The sequence below is a fragment of the Prionailurus viverrinus genome, chromosome E3 (assembly GCF_022837055.1).
Source record: "Prionailurus viverrinus isolate Anna chromosome E3, UM_Priviv_1.0, whole genome shotgun sequence".
Taxonomy (NCBI): domain Eukaryota; kingdom Metazoa; phylum Chordata; class Mammalia; order Carnivora; family Felidae; genus Prionailurus; species Prionailurus viverrinus.
In genome coordinates, this window is record NC_062576.1 from 9,077,550 (window position 1) to 9,090,759 (window position 13,210).

Consider the following 13,210-nt stretch of genomic DNA (forward strand, 5'->3'; position numbering starts at 1 on the left):
AGCCAGGGGTAGAGCCCGTGCTCCTCACCGCCACACCCAGAGCCAGGGACGCAGGACCGGCGTTCACTTGGCCTTTCCTGCAGACCGTCCCAGCTCCCAACGCACCCGCCCCCACAACTTGCTGTGAGGCACTGTTTCTGCTTCACCTCACGAAGGCGCTTGAGGATTTGTTTACCTTTATTTGCTGAACGAATTTGCTTTGGCCCCTTTGCTTTTACACAGCACCGCTCAACTTTGCAGCGACCTTAACTCGGGAGTAGTTGCTGGAGAGAGTTGACCTTCTCCGCGAGACAGTTGCCATTTGCACATCTCAGATTTGTTCCCGGGCCCATCTTGGGCGTGCCTGTCGTTTCGATGGCACTTTAGGGTAGTCTCCAGTTTGTTAAACAGAGAGCCTCGTCCTGGGGGTATCGAGCCTGGCTGTCTCGTACCGTCTCCGAGGCAGCCCCCAGGAACTGAAGAAGTTTGGCGGGGTCGGTGCACTTGAAAGTGCCGAGGGCCACCTGGAGGGATCTCAGTCCTGGGAGACACGAGGCAGGACTGTGGAGAAACGGGGCAACTCCAGAGTGACACTTGGTTCAGGTCCGGGAGTCTGGTATTTGCTGGCCATGTAGCCTCGGGCAAGTCTCTTAACTGCTTATATCTCTTTAAAAGAAGAAAAGGAAAAAAGCGAGATGAGCTCTGCAAACTAAGATGCGAGATGAAAAGCTCGTGGAGATTGGTCACACAACAACGTGAAAGTTCTAAACACTGCTGAAGCATACGCTTAAAGATTGGTTAAGATGGTGTATTTTATTTGTATTTTACCACCATTAAAATGTTTAATGTTTAAACCTTTTTTTATAACGTGAAAAAGCAGGGGAGGGAACGAGAACTGGTGGTTCTCTGCACGAGTGTTTTGAAGGTTAGAGGTTAAAACGCCCAAGTAAAAAGTAGGTCCATAGATAAACGTTAGCTTCCACAGTTGCCAAAGTAGCACTGATTTGACGGGAGAATTACAAAATCCCGCGCTGGGGAAATACCAGCATGGTGGGCACGGGAGAAGTATAGGGGAGTTCCGAGCGACAACTAAGGGTGAGCTGTAGCCTGATGATGTGGCTGCCAAGAGGCTGCATTAATAGAGATAGAGTTTCTAGAATGAAGGAGGTAGAGTCTCTGCATCGGCCTCCAGCAGTCCGGCCGTGCCCAGGGAATTCCCATATATCCTGGAAACCACACTGTGAGGAAAAGTGTGCCTGGAACGCATGGCCACGGCCAAGCTCGGAGGCTGGTGGGAGGGAACCTACTCCAACGTAGAGAAGCCCTCTCTCAGTCCTGGCTCTCCAGAGGTGCCCGGAGCTGCCTGCCACCAGAGCTGTGAAGGCAGATGCGGGCCAGCCCTCACTGAGGGTGTGAGGTGCGGGAGCAGGCACAGAGGAACAGAAGGAGGGATCGCGCTCGACGACTTGACGGGTTGACAAGGAGAAAAATTCCCCAGGTGGCCACGAGGAAGACGGTGTTACAGGTGGCACCGAAGGGTGCGGCGAGCTCTGCGGGTTCCAGGCCATTCCATAAGGCTAGGACGAGGGGGTCCTGGGTGGGAGAGTGGGCCCCCAGGAGGGGGTCTAGATCCAGGTTCGGGGGAGGGGCTCTGTCGGAGAACGGCGGAGAATCACCGGGAGCGAGGCGTCGGACTTACGTTCTAGAAGGATCACCCTGGAGAAACATCAGAGAACGGATGGGAGCAGAGAGAACGGAAGCCAGGAGAGCCGTGAGCAGCCGTCGTGATACATCCGGGCCGCGATGACTCGGGCCTGAGCTGAGGTGGTCCCAGCGGAGAGGAGGCGGCGGCGGGGCTGGAGGAGGGGCCGCCGGAGCCACGCGGCCGTGCAGGCGCAGCCAGACATCTGGTTCGGCCGCCTTTCCCATCAAGGGAGATCCCCAGGAGGAGCAATTTCCTAGTTCATTGGCATATAACATTATTTTTGCACCAGGTTTATAGTCAAAATGTTCTACCGAGACCTGACGCTGTTTTATCGCTGAAGCGCTCGTGTTTCTATCATGGAAAAGCCGAAGAGCTGTCGGCGGCCGGCGGCCCCAGGTCCCACTTACACCTGTTTGTTAAACTCCAAGGCACTTGCGTTAGTGCTCCGCCTTAATAGGGGGCAGTGAGGGTCCAGAACTTTCGAGACCTCGTGGTGAACAAGAAGCCACAACTCTGTGCTTCGCGACCGTGTCAAACCGTCTGGAGCCTCCGCCGTTCTGTCACTTGGCCAGCTGCGCCTTCACCTGGGAGCCCTTCCAAGTGGCTCTGGTGCGAGCGGCCGGCCGCACAGAGTCCCGGGGGGGGGACGGCGAGGACGTCCTTTCGGTGAGTGGCCCTCTTCCCGCTAACCCGCCTGGTCCTTCTGGAGGAGACTGCCCCGCCGCGAGGGCTGCCCCTTGAGGTCTAGTTGGGAAGCCCGGTTCATCTCCACCGAGGCAAAGAGTCAAGGGTGGAGAAGATTGCAGAGAGCCACAAGAAAGGCGTGGCACTTTCTTCCACCAGGGTTTCTGTGTTCAGCGGGGAACACCTGGGCTGGAGTCCCAGACCGCCCCCCCTGCAGCCTTGAACGAACCCTCAGGCTCCCAGTGTGTTTCCCCATCTATAGAATGAGGGTAGTAATTCACACACCTGAGAGAACACTGCTGGAAAAACGCATTCGCTGAGGACATTTTAAAGACCTTTCTGGCTTTTTACTCAGTCCTACCGACTTTCTACCCGAGGATTCATGAATCGGGCAGCACCCCATCTAGCAGGCAGAAAGGAGCTCTGAGGAGCTGTGCCAAATGGAAGGCTTTTCTAGGCAGAAAAAGGAAGGACAAGGAAAGAGTGGATTGCTTCAGGCAAGGTCACCTTCCTGCAGGGGCCGGGAGGGGCCTGTCCATGGGCAGATGACCTCACTAGCACTGACCAGGAAATTCCAGATTGACGGGTTAAAGGTCACATTCCCAGGAGAGGCTGACACTGCAGCTAGGTTAAGATCTTCAGTCTTGGTTTGCTGACTTGGGGCTTGGCACAAGGGACTCCATTTGGGGCCTGTTGTCTCTTTTTTAACAGTTCCTCCCTTTTTTTTTTTTTTTTTTTTTTTTAACGTTTGCTTGTTTTGAAAGAGTGCGGGGGGAGGGGCAGAGAGAGAGAGAATCCCAAGCAGACTGCACTGTCAGCGGTGAGACGGATGCAGGGCTCAAACTCACGAACTGTGAGATCATGACCTGAGCAGAAATGGGGAGTCAGATGCTTAACCAGCTGAGCCATCCAGGTGCTCCAGCAAAATTCCCCCCTTTCGATCAGACCCTCATCCTGAGAGACACGATCGAAATTTAAGGCATCAGTGCCATTTTGAGCCACCACTCTGTTGTTCTCGCAGCTTTGATCTGTGCGACATTCCCAGGTCATGGTGGTTTTGCAGAATTCCTATGGTGGTCACAAAGTCACGACCTCAGGCTCACGGTTTCTTAGTGGGTCATTCTCTTCGTTCCTTTCCTGACATTCATTCCAGTCTTTGCGAGATCATTTGCTTGGCGGTTAGTGGTTTCGAACATGCGTTTAAAACTTTTCAGGGAAGAAAGCACACTAGGAAGTTACTGTGATTATTAGAAGCAGGAGAATTCCCAGTGTCTGGAATGCACTTTGGAGCTGTGGTCCCCAAGACCCAAACTCCTCAAAATCAAGGAAGTCAAAGAGAGATCCTGTTGAAAGAGTTGCTTGTCTAAGCCTGGCGGCTTGCTCCACTGTGGTTTTATGTAAATGAGTTTCTGCTTTCCCTGAAGTGTTCCTCCAGGTGCATAAGCGATGTTGACCCCAGCACAGACCCCTCGTTCAGCCAGAACATGATCAAGGCCTATTTATTCTCTTATCAGAACAACCTTGGCCAGAGAGCCTAAGGATCTTTGCTGAGCAGTTGTTGCTTAAGCAGCAGAGTGCCCGGTACTTTCATGAGTAAGGAGAGGTTCCTGGTCACAGCATCATTTGAATTTACTGCTAACCAGGGTAGTAGGCCCCAGCCGAAGGAAGCAGATCCTGACTCACAGAGACCTCCCAACGGGTCCTTCCCAACTCTAAATTCAGGGGCTGACCAATGAGGTGTCTCGGTCTGTAGACAGTTAGGGGCACGTTCGATAACCCTAAGAGGCTCTGCCCAGTTATGTGCCAGCCAGCCAGGCCTTCGCGGGCCCAGGGAGAATGGTAACCACCCCCAGACAGAGATCAGTCCTGCCGGGGCACAAAGCATTTCCACTAAGGTGACGCCGTTAATGGCCAGGTAGGAGTTTTTTTTTATAACAAACCCAGCAGCCTGAAAGGCAAAGGTTTACCCCCCGCCCCCAACCCAGTAATGGCCTAGGAGATAGGGATGATGGTGCTGTCTCCCCAGACGAATGCCAGATCCAGGAATGAAAAGGAAGAAGAAAGAGTTTCACGTTCAGTTAAAGTCTGAGGTCTCCATCCCGCATCTTGGGCAGAAGCAGTCTACACAGATGTCCACTGTTTCTCTCCCCAGTCATTTGATGCAGAGGATCTCCAGTGATCCTACAAGACCAGCTGCCAGGGGGCGCCTTCTTTAGCTGTGAGATGTGTAGGGAAGCTTCAGGTCCCTAGACCCCGGCTGCCATCCAGACAGGAGGACCTGGCCTCGTCGCTTCCAGATCTCCCTCAGGGGCAGTCTTTGTTCCTAATGATTCCAAATCAGAAGGGTAGGAGAAAATTAGAAACGTTAGTTTCAAGAGTCAGGGTCAGATACTTGAGGAAACCAGAAGTATTCAGGATCCAGTCCAGTTTTCGGGTCTATCACAAAACCTCAAAGACAATTAACAGGATTAGAATCTGATACCTACAAAGGTGCAAGCATCATTTTTCTCTCTGCGATTACCCCTATTCTTTTTGCGCTACAGATAATCCCAGCAAAAGTAATTTTACATTCAGTTCGGCCTGATTAAGTGCAGCGAGAACAGTGACCGACCACGTAAGCTTCTCCATGGTTTCAAAGCTAGAACCATGTAAGCAAAGTACCAGGTTGACTTTTTTTTTTTTTTTTTTTTAAGGGGCTTTATTTATTGGGCCCATACAGTCAGCCTCAGTTCCTTGAAGCTGTCTGGTCATATCTGAGTCTAGGCCTGTCTCTCTCAAATACGACAAGTGAGTCAAAGCCTTGGTAATACAGCCAATATTTCCAGTTGTGTCCTGTTACAAGGATAACACGTTCTCATTGAACTTATGCAAATAACTAATTATATTGCCATGAAAAGAAAACTTTAAAGTCTCTGAGTTCCAGAGGGATCAGCTCAGGAGAAAAAGTAAATGTTTCATCTTTGTTTACAAAGGTATACTTTACCAAATTGCTGTGTGAGAAAAGTTTCCTTCTATCTGGAAAAACGAAACATCAGTGTTTCAAACAGGAAGTCATAAAAATTACAGTCATCCTCCTCAGCTGGTCCATTTCCTTGTTATTAATCCTCATTCTGCTTGTATTCGGTTTTTCTTTTTTTTTCCTCATTAGTTCTGAAAATTCTTACCCAGTTCAGTTTTATGACCTTGAACTTATCTGAAATCTGGACTTGTCAAAGTTCTTTGCATGAAGCCCCTTGAAGACGAAACACTTTCGTAGGAAAACGTTTGCAAAAGCATCTGAGTAAGACAGTAACTTTCTGTAAATGACAGAGACTTAAAAGTGTCCATTGTTAAAGATCGGCTGAGAGTTCACTTGATAAGGAATTGTAGTTATTTCCGTGATGTATGACATTTTAAGATAATAACTGGAATCATGACATAATACCAGAACAAACAGATTTCTAGGAATGTCATGCAATTTCTGCAACTCTTACATACCTATACAAACAAAGAAGGTTTAGTATTATATTTTGACACTTCCTTTGTGATTTAACATACCAAATAAGCCAAGGTAGTTTAACATCTCCCTTTTTGTAAGGTGAGAGAACAAATCTGTTGAGATGTCCAAGGGCCTCTCTGAAAAATCTCAAAGTTAGTTGAAAGTTAAAAAGAGTTCATTTAGGGGCCCCGGGGTGGTTCAGTCGGTTAAGCATCTGACTTTGGCTCAGGTCACGATCTTGTGGCTTGTGAGTTTGCGTCCTGCATCGGGCTCGGGGCTGACAGCCCAGAGCCTGGATGGAGCCTGCTTTAGATTCTGTGTTTCCCTCTCTCTCTGCTCCTCCCCCCTTGCACTCAGTTTCTCTCTCAAAAATAAATAAACATTAAAAAACCTTTTTTTTAAAGGGTTCATTTAGCATTTGATTCTTAGAAGTTTATTTAAAAAATCAAAAGATTTTAAAACACTTGGTCAAGTAGGATCATAGGTCACGGTGACACAATATTTACTCATCTATTTAACCACAGTGACGACTGAAGACCTTGAAGGCAAATGCAGGAAGTTAAATAGTTGTTTAAAAAAAAAAATAAATACATACATACATGCATAAATACATAAATAAACACATAAATAAATAAAACCTTAGCTCTTTTAATAGAGAAGACTCAGCTTTCTTAAGGAATCAAAGACCTAATAATAAAGACCCAGGAAATTATTTTTGACAAGACACAAAATCTTTGTTTTCCGGGCAGATAACTTAAAAGGTAAGGAAGAGCCTTTTACAATATCTTATCAAGAGCAACCAGGGGCACCTGGGTGGCTCAGTGGGTAAAGCGTCCAACTGCAGCTCAGGTCATGATCTCACAGTTCGTGTTCAAACCCTGCATTGGGGTCTGGACTGACAGCTCAGAGCCTGGAGCCTGCTTCCGATTCTGTGTCTCCCTCTCTCTCTCTCTCTCTGCCCCTCCCCTGCTCATGCTGTCTCTCAAAAGTAAATAAAAACGTTAAAAACAATAAGAATTAAAAAAAGAGCAACCGATAGTTCAAGAAAACTTTGTCCTTTTTTTATTTTTTTAATATTTTTAAGTTTATCCTTTTTGAGAGAGAGGGAGAGAGAGAATCCCAAGCAAGCTCCACGCTGTCAGCACAGAGCCCAACATGAGGCTCAATCTCACAAATCATGAGATCATGACCTGAGCCGAAATCAAGAGTCAGACACTTAAGCGACTTAACCGCCACCCATGCACCCCAAACATTGTCCTTTTAAAAGAGAGAAAACCAAATTGTAATTTTGCACCGTATTACTTTTGATGTTAAAAGCCATTTAACTTTATTAAATTTATTCTAATCATAGCTGGCTTGACCAGCCATGACAATCTCTTTCCAAAGACTTATTTTCCACAAATCTACAACATTCTCTTTTACATTCAGATTTTGCCATACGTTTTCCCTCTTTCCCATTGTGAAATAAACAGCTTCACTTTAAGCCAAAATTTCTTTCTTTTCCCTCAACACAAAAGCCTTTCCTTTCCTCATACCTTCTTTGAGTAAAAACACACCTCTTACTTTCTTTACCTATGGAGATGTTTCCTTTATTATTTCTAGTAGCTTAATTACATATGTTAGAATTTTTAACCCTTAGAAGCTTTTCATTTCTGGTGGCAATGAAGAAGTAAGTTATTGGGAACTTTTACATCAGCATTCTGTGGCTCAGCAGATTTGTAAATGCAACGTATAATTTCTAGAAGCATACTTTCTCATAAATTTTTCAGTGTGGCACAAAACACGTTTTACCGGTAGACCCAAATACCTTTGGTTCCTCCGTAAAAGGAAGCCAAGAGTGGATAAACCTGTGTTCTGTGATTAACTAGCCTCTTGCAATGAACCTCTCGGTGAAGCCACTTTGGAATTTGGAAGCATTTCGGAGGCTTCTGCTCACCAATTCAGTTGGTATCCTATTCTGTTTGTTTGATTTGGGGGCCCTGACTTTCAAGTGCACTTCTTAAATGATCTTATCTAACTAGATCCTTCCTCATAATGGCCCTTGTAATTCTAGGTTGTTTTTAATAAGATTCTGCCATTTTTGCAGGTATTTAAAGTTTCTGAGACTATAGTTCCTAGACTTAAAATAAGTGGGTGTGCCAGGAGGTAGTATGCTTATCCTCAGAATTGTTATTACGATTTTAGCTAAGCCTTTAGGTCTTTTGGAGCAAAACTAATATCTACAAGGGATTGGCCGCTGGGTTTAACAGTGTTACCTCGCCGCATTGAAGTTTTCTTGAGGTTGACAGGTTCCCTAGTGTCGCTGTCTGTAGCCCATTTCTAACTCATCCTAATACAGGAGTCTTAGAGTTAGGTAGGTCTACAGAGGGACTCCAGTCACCAGCACAGGGCCACCTTGGGGCACATGGCAAGAAGTGTCTCCTGTCTGGTGTATGGAGGACCTTTCTGACTTCCCTTCTGCAGAACTACTGAAGCAGGGTCACCTCTGGGGTTCTGGCTGTTCTCCAGAGTCGCGTGTGGGTATTGCCTAGAAGGATGACTTTGGTTGGTGTGCACTTTCCAAAGCAATGGAGTCCATCCCATAGGAAGGCTCACTTGTTGGCCTTGCCAGCCTCCGCCTCTCTTTTATCCCCTCCCTCCAGAGTACAGGGCCTTGTGGGGAGCAGGCCGAGAGGTCATCCCCCAGGAGAGCTTGCCTTCTCCTTGAAATTGTCCAAATGTGGGATTATTTGCCCTTGAGCATGGTGGCCAGAAAAATGGCCCCAAAAGATGCCGCTTCCCAAACCCCACAACTTGTGAATATATTAGTGTACCTGGCAAAGGGGGGGGTTAAGGCTGTTAACAGCTGACCTTGAGGTGGGGAGATGACCCAGGTGTGTGTGAGTGCACCCGGTATAATCACAGGGTCCCCAGAGGCAGAAGAGTCCACGTCAGGGTGATAGGCTGGCTTTGAAGATGGAGGAAGGGGCCACTGCCAAGGAGTCTGGGTGGCCTCCAGAAGCAAGGAGTGGTAGGAAAACAGATTCTCCCCCAGAGCCTCGGCAACCCAGTCCTGCCCACACCTTGATCTTAGCCCAGTGAGCCCCAGTGCAGACTCCGAACAAAGATAATAAATTTGTGTTGCTAAAATCAACTGAATTTGTAGTAATTCGTTCCAGCAGCCTTAGCAACGTAATTCAAGGAGGGCTGCCGGCTGACAGACCCGTGTTCCGATCCAGGGCCCACGTCTGGGACGCCGTGGGTCTACCTGGAGGCTCAGTCCATTGCCGGCTCATGTGGCTGCTCGGTCACTGGAGAGACTTGCTCATCTCTGGTGGCCCCGAGCCTGGGTTTTCATGGTGACACATACAGAGGGGGACAAGACACAAAGACCGGGACCAAGATGGAAGAACGCTGGATCCGACACCCACCACCACCACCACTGTTGAAAACCAGGGACCCCCAAAGTCTACACCTGAAATGGCTAAACTGGGAAACGGATTGGATTCCGGCTTGTCTCAACCATGGTACTGGGAGGAGAAGACACGCCTCCCTAGAGAACGCCCAACCAGAGCCGCCTTTACGTGGGCCTGGAGCCTGCGTCCCACACCAGGTTGTGTCTGGCCTCGCCAGCCCTTCCCATGAGCCTTCGCTGGCCCCACCAGCCGCAGCCACCCGGGGCTCTGCCCTCACCTGCTCTCTCTGTCCCACCCCGCCATGCCTCTCCTCCACATTTTATGAATCAAATTTTTCAGACTTGAAGATCTGGAAATAGCTGTCAGCATCGTATATTCACATTCTAATGTGTCCGACTTCAGGGGCGGAGCTTAGGGAAAAGCTTTCTTATACTGCCCTTCCTGGGGCCCTTCAGGAGCCCTTGAGGAGCTGGGGGGGGAGGGGGGCTCCCCTTAGGCCTTCCTTTAGGATGAGGAGATACCCTGGACACACGGTTCGGGCTGCCCTTCCCAAGACACAGAGCTGTGACTTGGGCCAGCCAGTGTCACACGCGTGGGTATTGTCACTTCTTTCTGGTATCGTGACTGACAGAAGAATTCTTGAAACAAAGTGCTTCAAGCCACCTCCCGCCTTCCAAGTGACTGCTGAAGACCGCCTACAGTGTCTGGTAATCTTTCCTGTTTGATTAGAACCCTGTCCCCACAAGGTGGGCACTGTTAGGCCCTTGGCTCATGTTACCTCTTGGGTCCTCCGTTGGCCTGTGAGAGCCCGTGAGGCGGCTGCTTCTGTGTTTGTATCCAGGTTACCGGCAGATGCGGGCCGTGTCCCCATTCATTCATGTGACCTCCTCCCTCGCTGTCCCCTGTGCTCTCGGTGTTTACTCTCCCCTCCCAGGGAAGTACCGAAAGTAAGCAACAGCCAGCAAAGGAAGCGTCTCAGGGGAGCAGCTCAGGCTTGGCGAGGCGCCGTTCTCATCATGGGGCGGCCCCTCGGTCACCCCGGGGTGATCTGCCAGCCAGAATCGCGGCCTCGCCCCCGCAGCTTTGCCTGAGCCTGGCGGGTTGGAGCGAGGGAGCCCGTCACCGGACACAAGGAGTCAGGGGTCTCGTGGCAGCCGCGGCTCCGTGTCTGGGGTTCCGGGTCAGAAAACACCACCGCCTCCGGCCTGCCATGGCTGATGCCGGTTCTTAGAAACCCTTCATCCGGTTGGATCGCCGTCCCCGGGAAGACGGAGGCCCTGCACACAGGTGATCGCGTGGCACTGACCCAGCCCAGCGCCCCTTCTTTTCTGCCTCAGCGCCGGCCATGGGCCTGAATTTCCAACTGCAGGAGCTAATTCCGCCCGGCTGCTCCCACTCCGTCCTTCAGCTGCTCTTAGGCCTGCTTTTTCTTTTCTTTTTTTTTTTTTAGTCTGCTTTGTGCCTGTTTAGCTGCACAAGCCACCTCAACTGTTTTGTGTTGTGTTGTGTTGTTTTTGATGTCCTCGGGGTGTACATCCTAAACAAATCCTAAAAATTCCAAATCGTCAAAACGCTGCCCTGAAGTAACCAAGTCAAGCCAAGTGAGAAAAGGCCGTGACCAGCATGGACAGGCCACAGAGTGACTCTGCACACGAACTTGGAAACAGAACGAGATGCAGAAGCTCTGGAGAAATTCCACAAGCCGAGGAGAAAATCCTCAACAGCCAGATCCCTTGTTCCATGAGCTGCCCAGCTTGGGGGGCGGGGGGCAGCTAAATGCCCGTATGAGAGCCTTGCCGTGAACCCGTCGCCCGGGCCTGCCTGAGCTCTGCTGGTTCCAGAACACTCCCAGGCGGGGCAGGGTGGTGGTGTGGCCTCACTGGCTGCTCCCTGAACAGCTCCACTCGGCTAAGGAATAGTTTTCCTAGTCAGAGATACTAGAAACGTGTCAAAGAACACCTCATTCCTGGCAGAGTTGTGGAGATTTTTATGCCCCAGGGTTCTGCCTACCAGAAAAGGAAGGGAAAACTTTTCAGTAGGAACGACACGATTATCGGAAAAACTCGGAGGGGCGCATCTGGAACTCTTCCTCACTGAAGAGGAGACTCTCTGCAGAAAGTGAACCAGAAGTCACCCCTGCTATCGTCGCCACGCTGGTCACGTTGTCGCCTTTCCCGACAGGCCGTCCCGGATCCTGTTTGGAGCAGAGCGTGGGCGGCGGCTGTGTGAGCTCAGCGGGGCCTGGCCAGGCGCCATGTGAATTAGATGGGGTGAGGCTCCGGGCGCCCCCGGAGAAGCAAGGCAGGCGGCCATCAGCACCAATTTCTGTTGCCGTTAGAAATACCCGAATTTGTCTGCGCGCAGAGATAGATTTCGCAGAACGATCGTGCGTCAGAGAACCGCTCCAGGCCGCCGGACCCGTCCGCCCCTCCCTCCGCCAGCTCCATTGATCGGGCTCACTCCCCGATTCCCTTCAGTTCTTTCAGCAATTAGTTGACACGTGCTGTCGCGCCGCAAAATCGGGAAACACACAGAATAGCCCTGCTCGGCCGGGCTCTCCTCGTTCATCTCTTCTGTCGGCGCGACGTGAGGCCAGTGGAAAGAAGCGGCGCGCGATCTCCCAGCCCGCACGCCCAGGACTGCCTGCCGTTCTCCCCTCCCCCCCCCCCCCCCCCCCCCCCCCCCCCCGTCTCAGAGTTCCGTCTGCCTCGCGATTGTAGAATCGGGACGAGCCCGTTCACGAGACGCTTGCGGATGAGCTGTGAGCACAGTATACTTCGGCGGACGCTAATCCCCGCGAGGTCCCTGAGAAGGTGACTGTGTCCCCAGTTCTGGCGGGGACGGTGGAGGCGTCGTGGGCAGAGGTAACTTGCCCTGGTTGCGCCGCTCCCCGGCGGGCACTGGCGTGTCCCAGTCTCGTCCGGTGGGAAATCCTGCTTTGCCATCCGGTAGCATTGGTCGCCTCGTCTGGGAATGACCTTTCCTCCTCGCCCCTTCCTGCGGTTGGCTCCTCACCCCGAGTGGGCCCGGCCGCCCTCCCGCCTGCGGCCCCGGGTTGCCCTGGCTGCCTGGGGGTGCCGGCCTCGGCCGGCTTGGTCAGGTGAAGGGTTAAATGTGTTGAAATAAGCCTGGACCTCACAAAAGAAGTGACATTTACACCCTGGACGTTTATGGAAATACTTGCCGAAGGAAAACAACCACAACATTGTGCGTGTTTTTAGGAAGAGAACGGCCAAAGTGTCTTTAATTCACTGTTTACCCGTGAGAATTACTCCCAGGAGTGATCCTGCAATAAAATCTTCTTGGTCTATGAGAATAGAGAGAAATTGAATCAAAAGACTCTATTTCCACTTGTATTTATTCAGTCTGGGAAATTCAGTGGGCCGGAGCATTAGTATCAGCAGGGGATTCCTTGCTCCTAGCGTTAAATTACTGTCATAATCGCTCAATTATTTCTTCCTTGTACTGTTTAAAATAAAAATCCATCACATTCTATGTTTTTTTTCTAGCATTTATTAGGTTGAGTGTTTAGGAAAATCAATTATAGTCAGTCAGGCATGAATTGATGAATGTTCTTGTAATAATTGTCAGTTGTTAAACTGAATGTACTTTCTCTTCTCACTCTTTTCATTTCCTTCAGAGGGCAGAGGTGGCTCAGAGAGAGGCGGAGACCTTGAGGGAACAGCTCTCGTCGGCCAACCACTCTCTCCAGCTGGCCTCGCAGATCCAGAAGGCGCCGGACGTGGTGGGTAGCCCGGCCCCGTGGGGACTCTGTGCGCCTCGCGTCTGCACCTCTGTGCTACAGCTGCTTGCCTTTGCTCACGAATGTTGCATCTGGGGGAAAACAGTTGAACCGGTGCTGTGTTGGTCGGGAATGCTTCGGACAGTCTGGGGACGGGACTCGTTAGGGTCAGAGGAAAGACTATGCCGATGGCGCATCAGTGCTACCTGGTCGCCAGCCCAGCATAG

The 13,210-nt window shown here is 50.5% G+C and overlaps 1 protein-coding gene across 7 annotated transcripts in view; it reads left to right on the forward strand.

Moving 5' to 3' along the window:
* The window catches only part of CUX1 (cut like homeobox 1), a 366,343-nt gene that overhangs the window by 259,600 nt on the left and 93,533 nt on the right, over positions 1–13,210 (forward strand). For all 7 annotated transcript variants that reach the window (XR_007147822.1, XM_047838946.1, XM_047838949.1 and 4 more), the window contains exon 10: positions 12,882–12,986. Coding sequence is in view for 6 of the 7 variants with exons in the window: in XM_047838946.1 (XP_047694902.1) it covers positions 12,882–12,986 (105 nt within the window). In the remaining variant the exon portion in view is untranslated. The remainder of the gene's footprint in view (positions 1–12,881; positions 12,987–13,210) is intronic.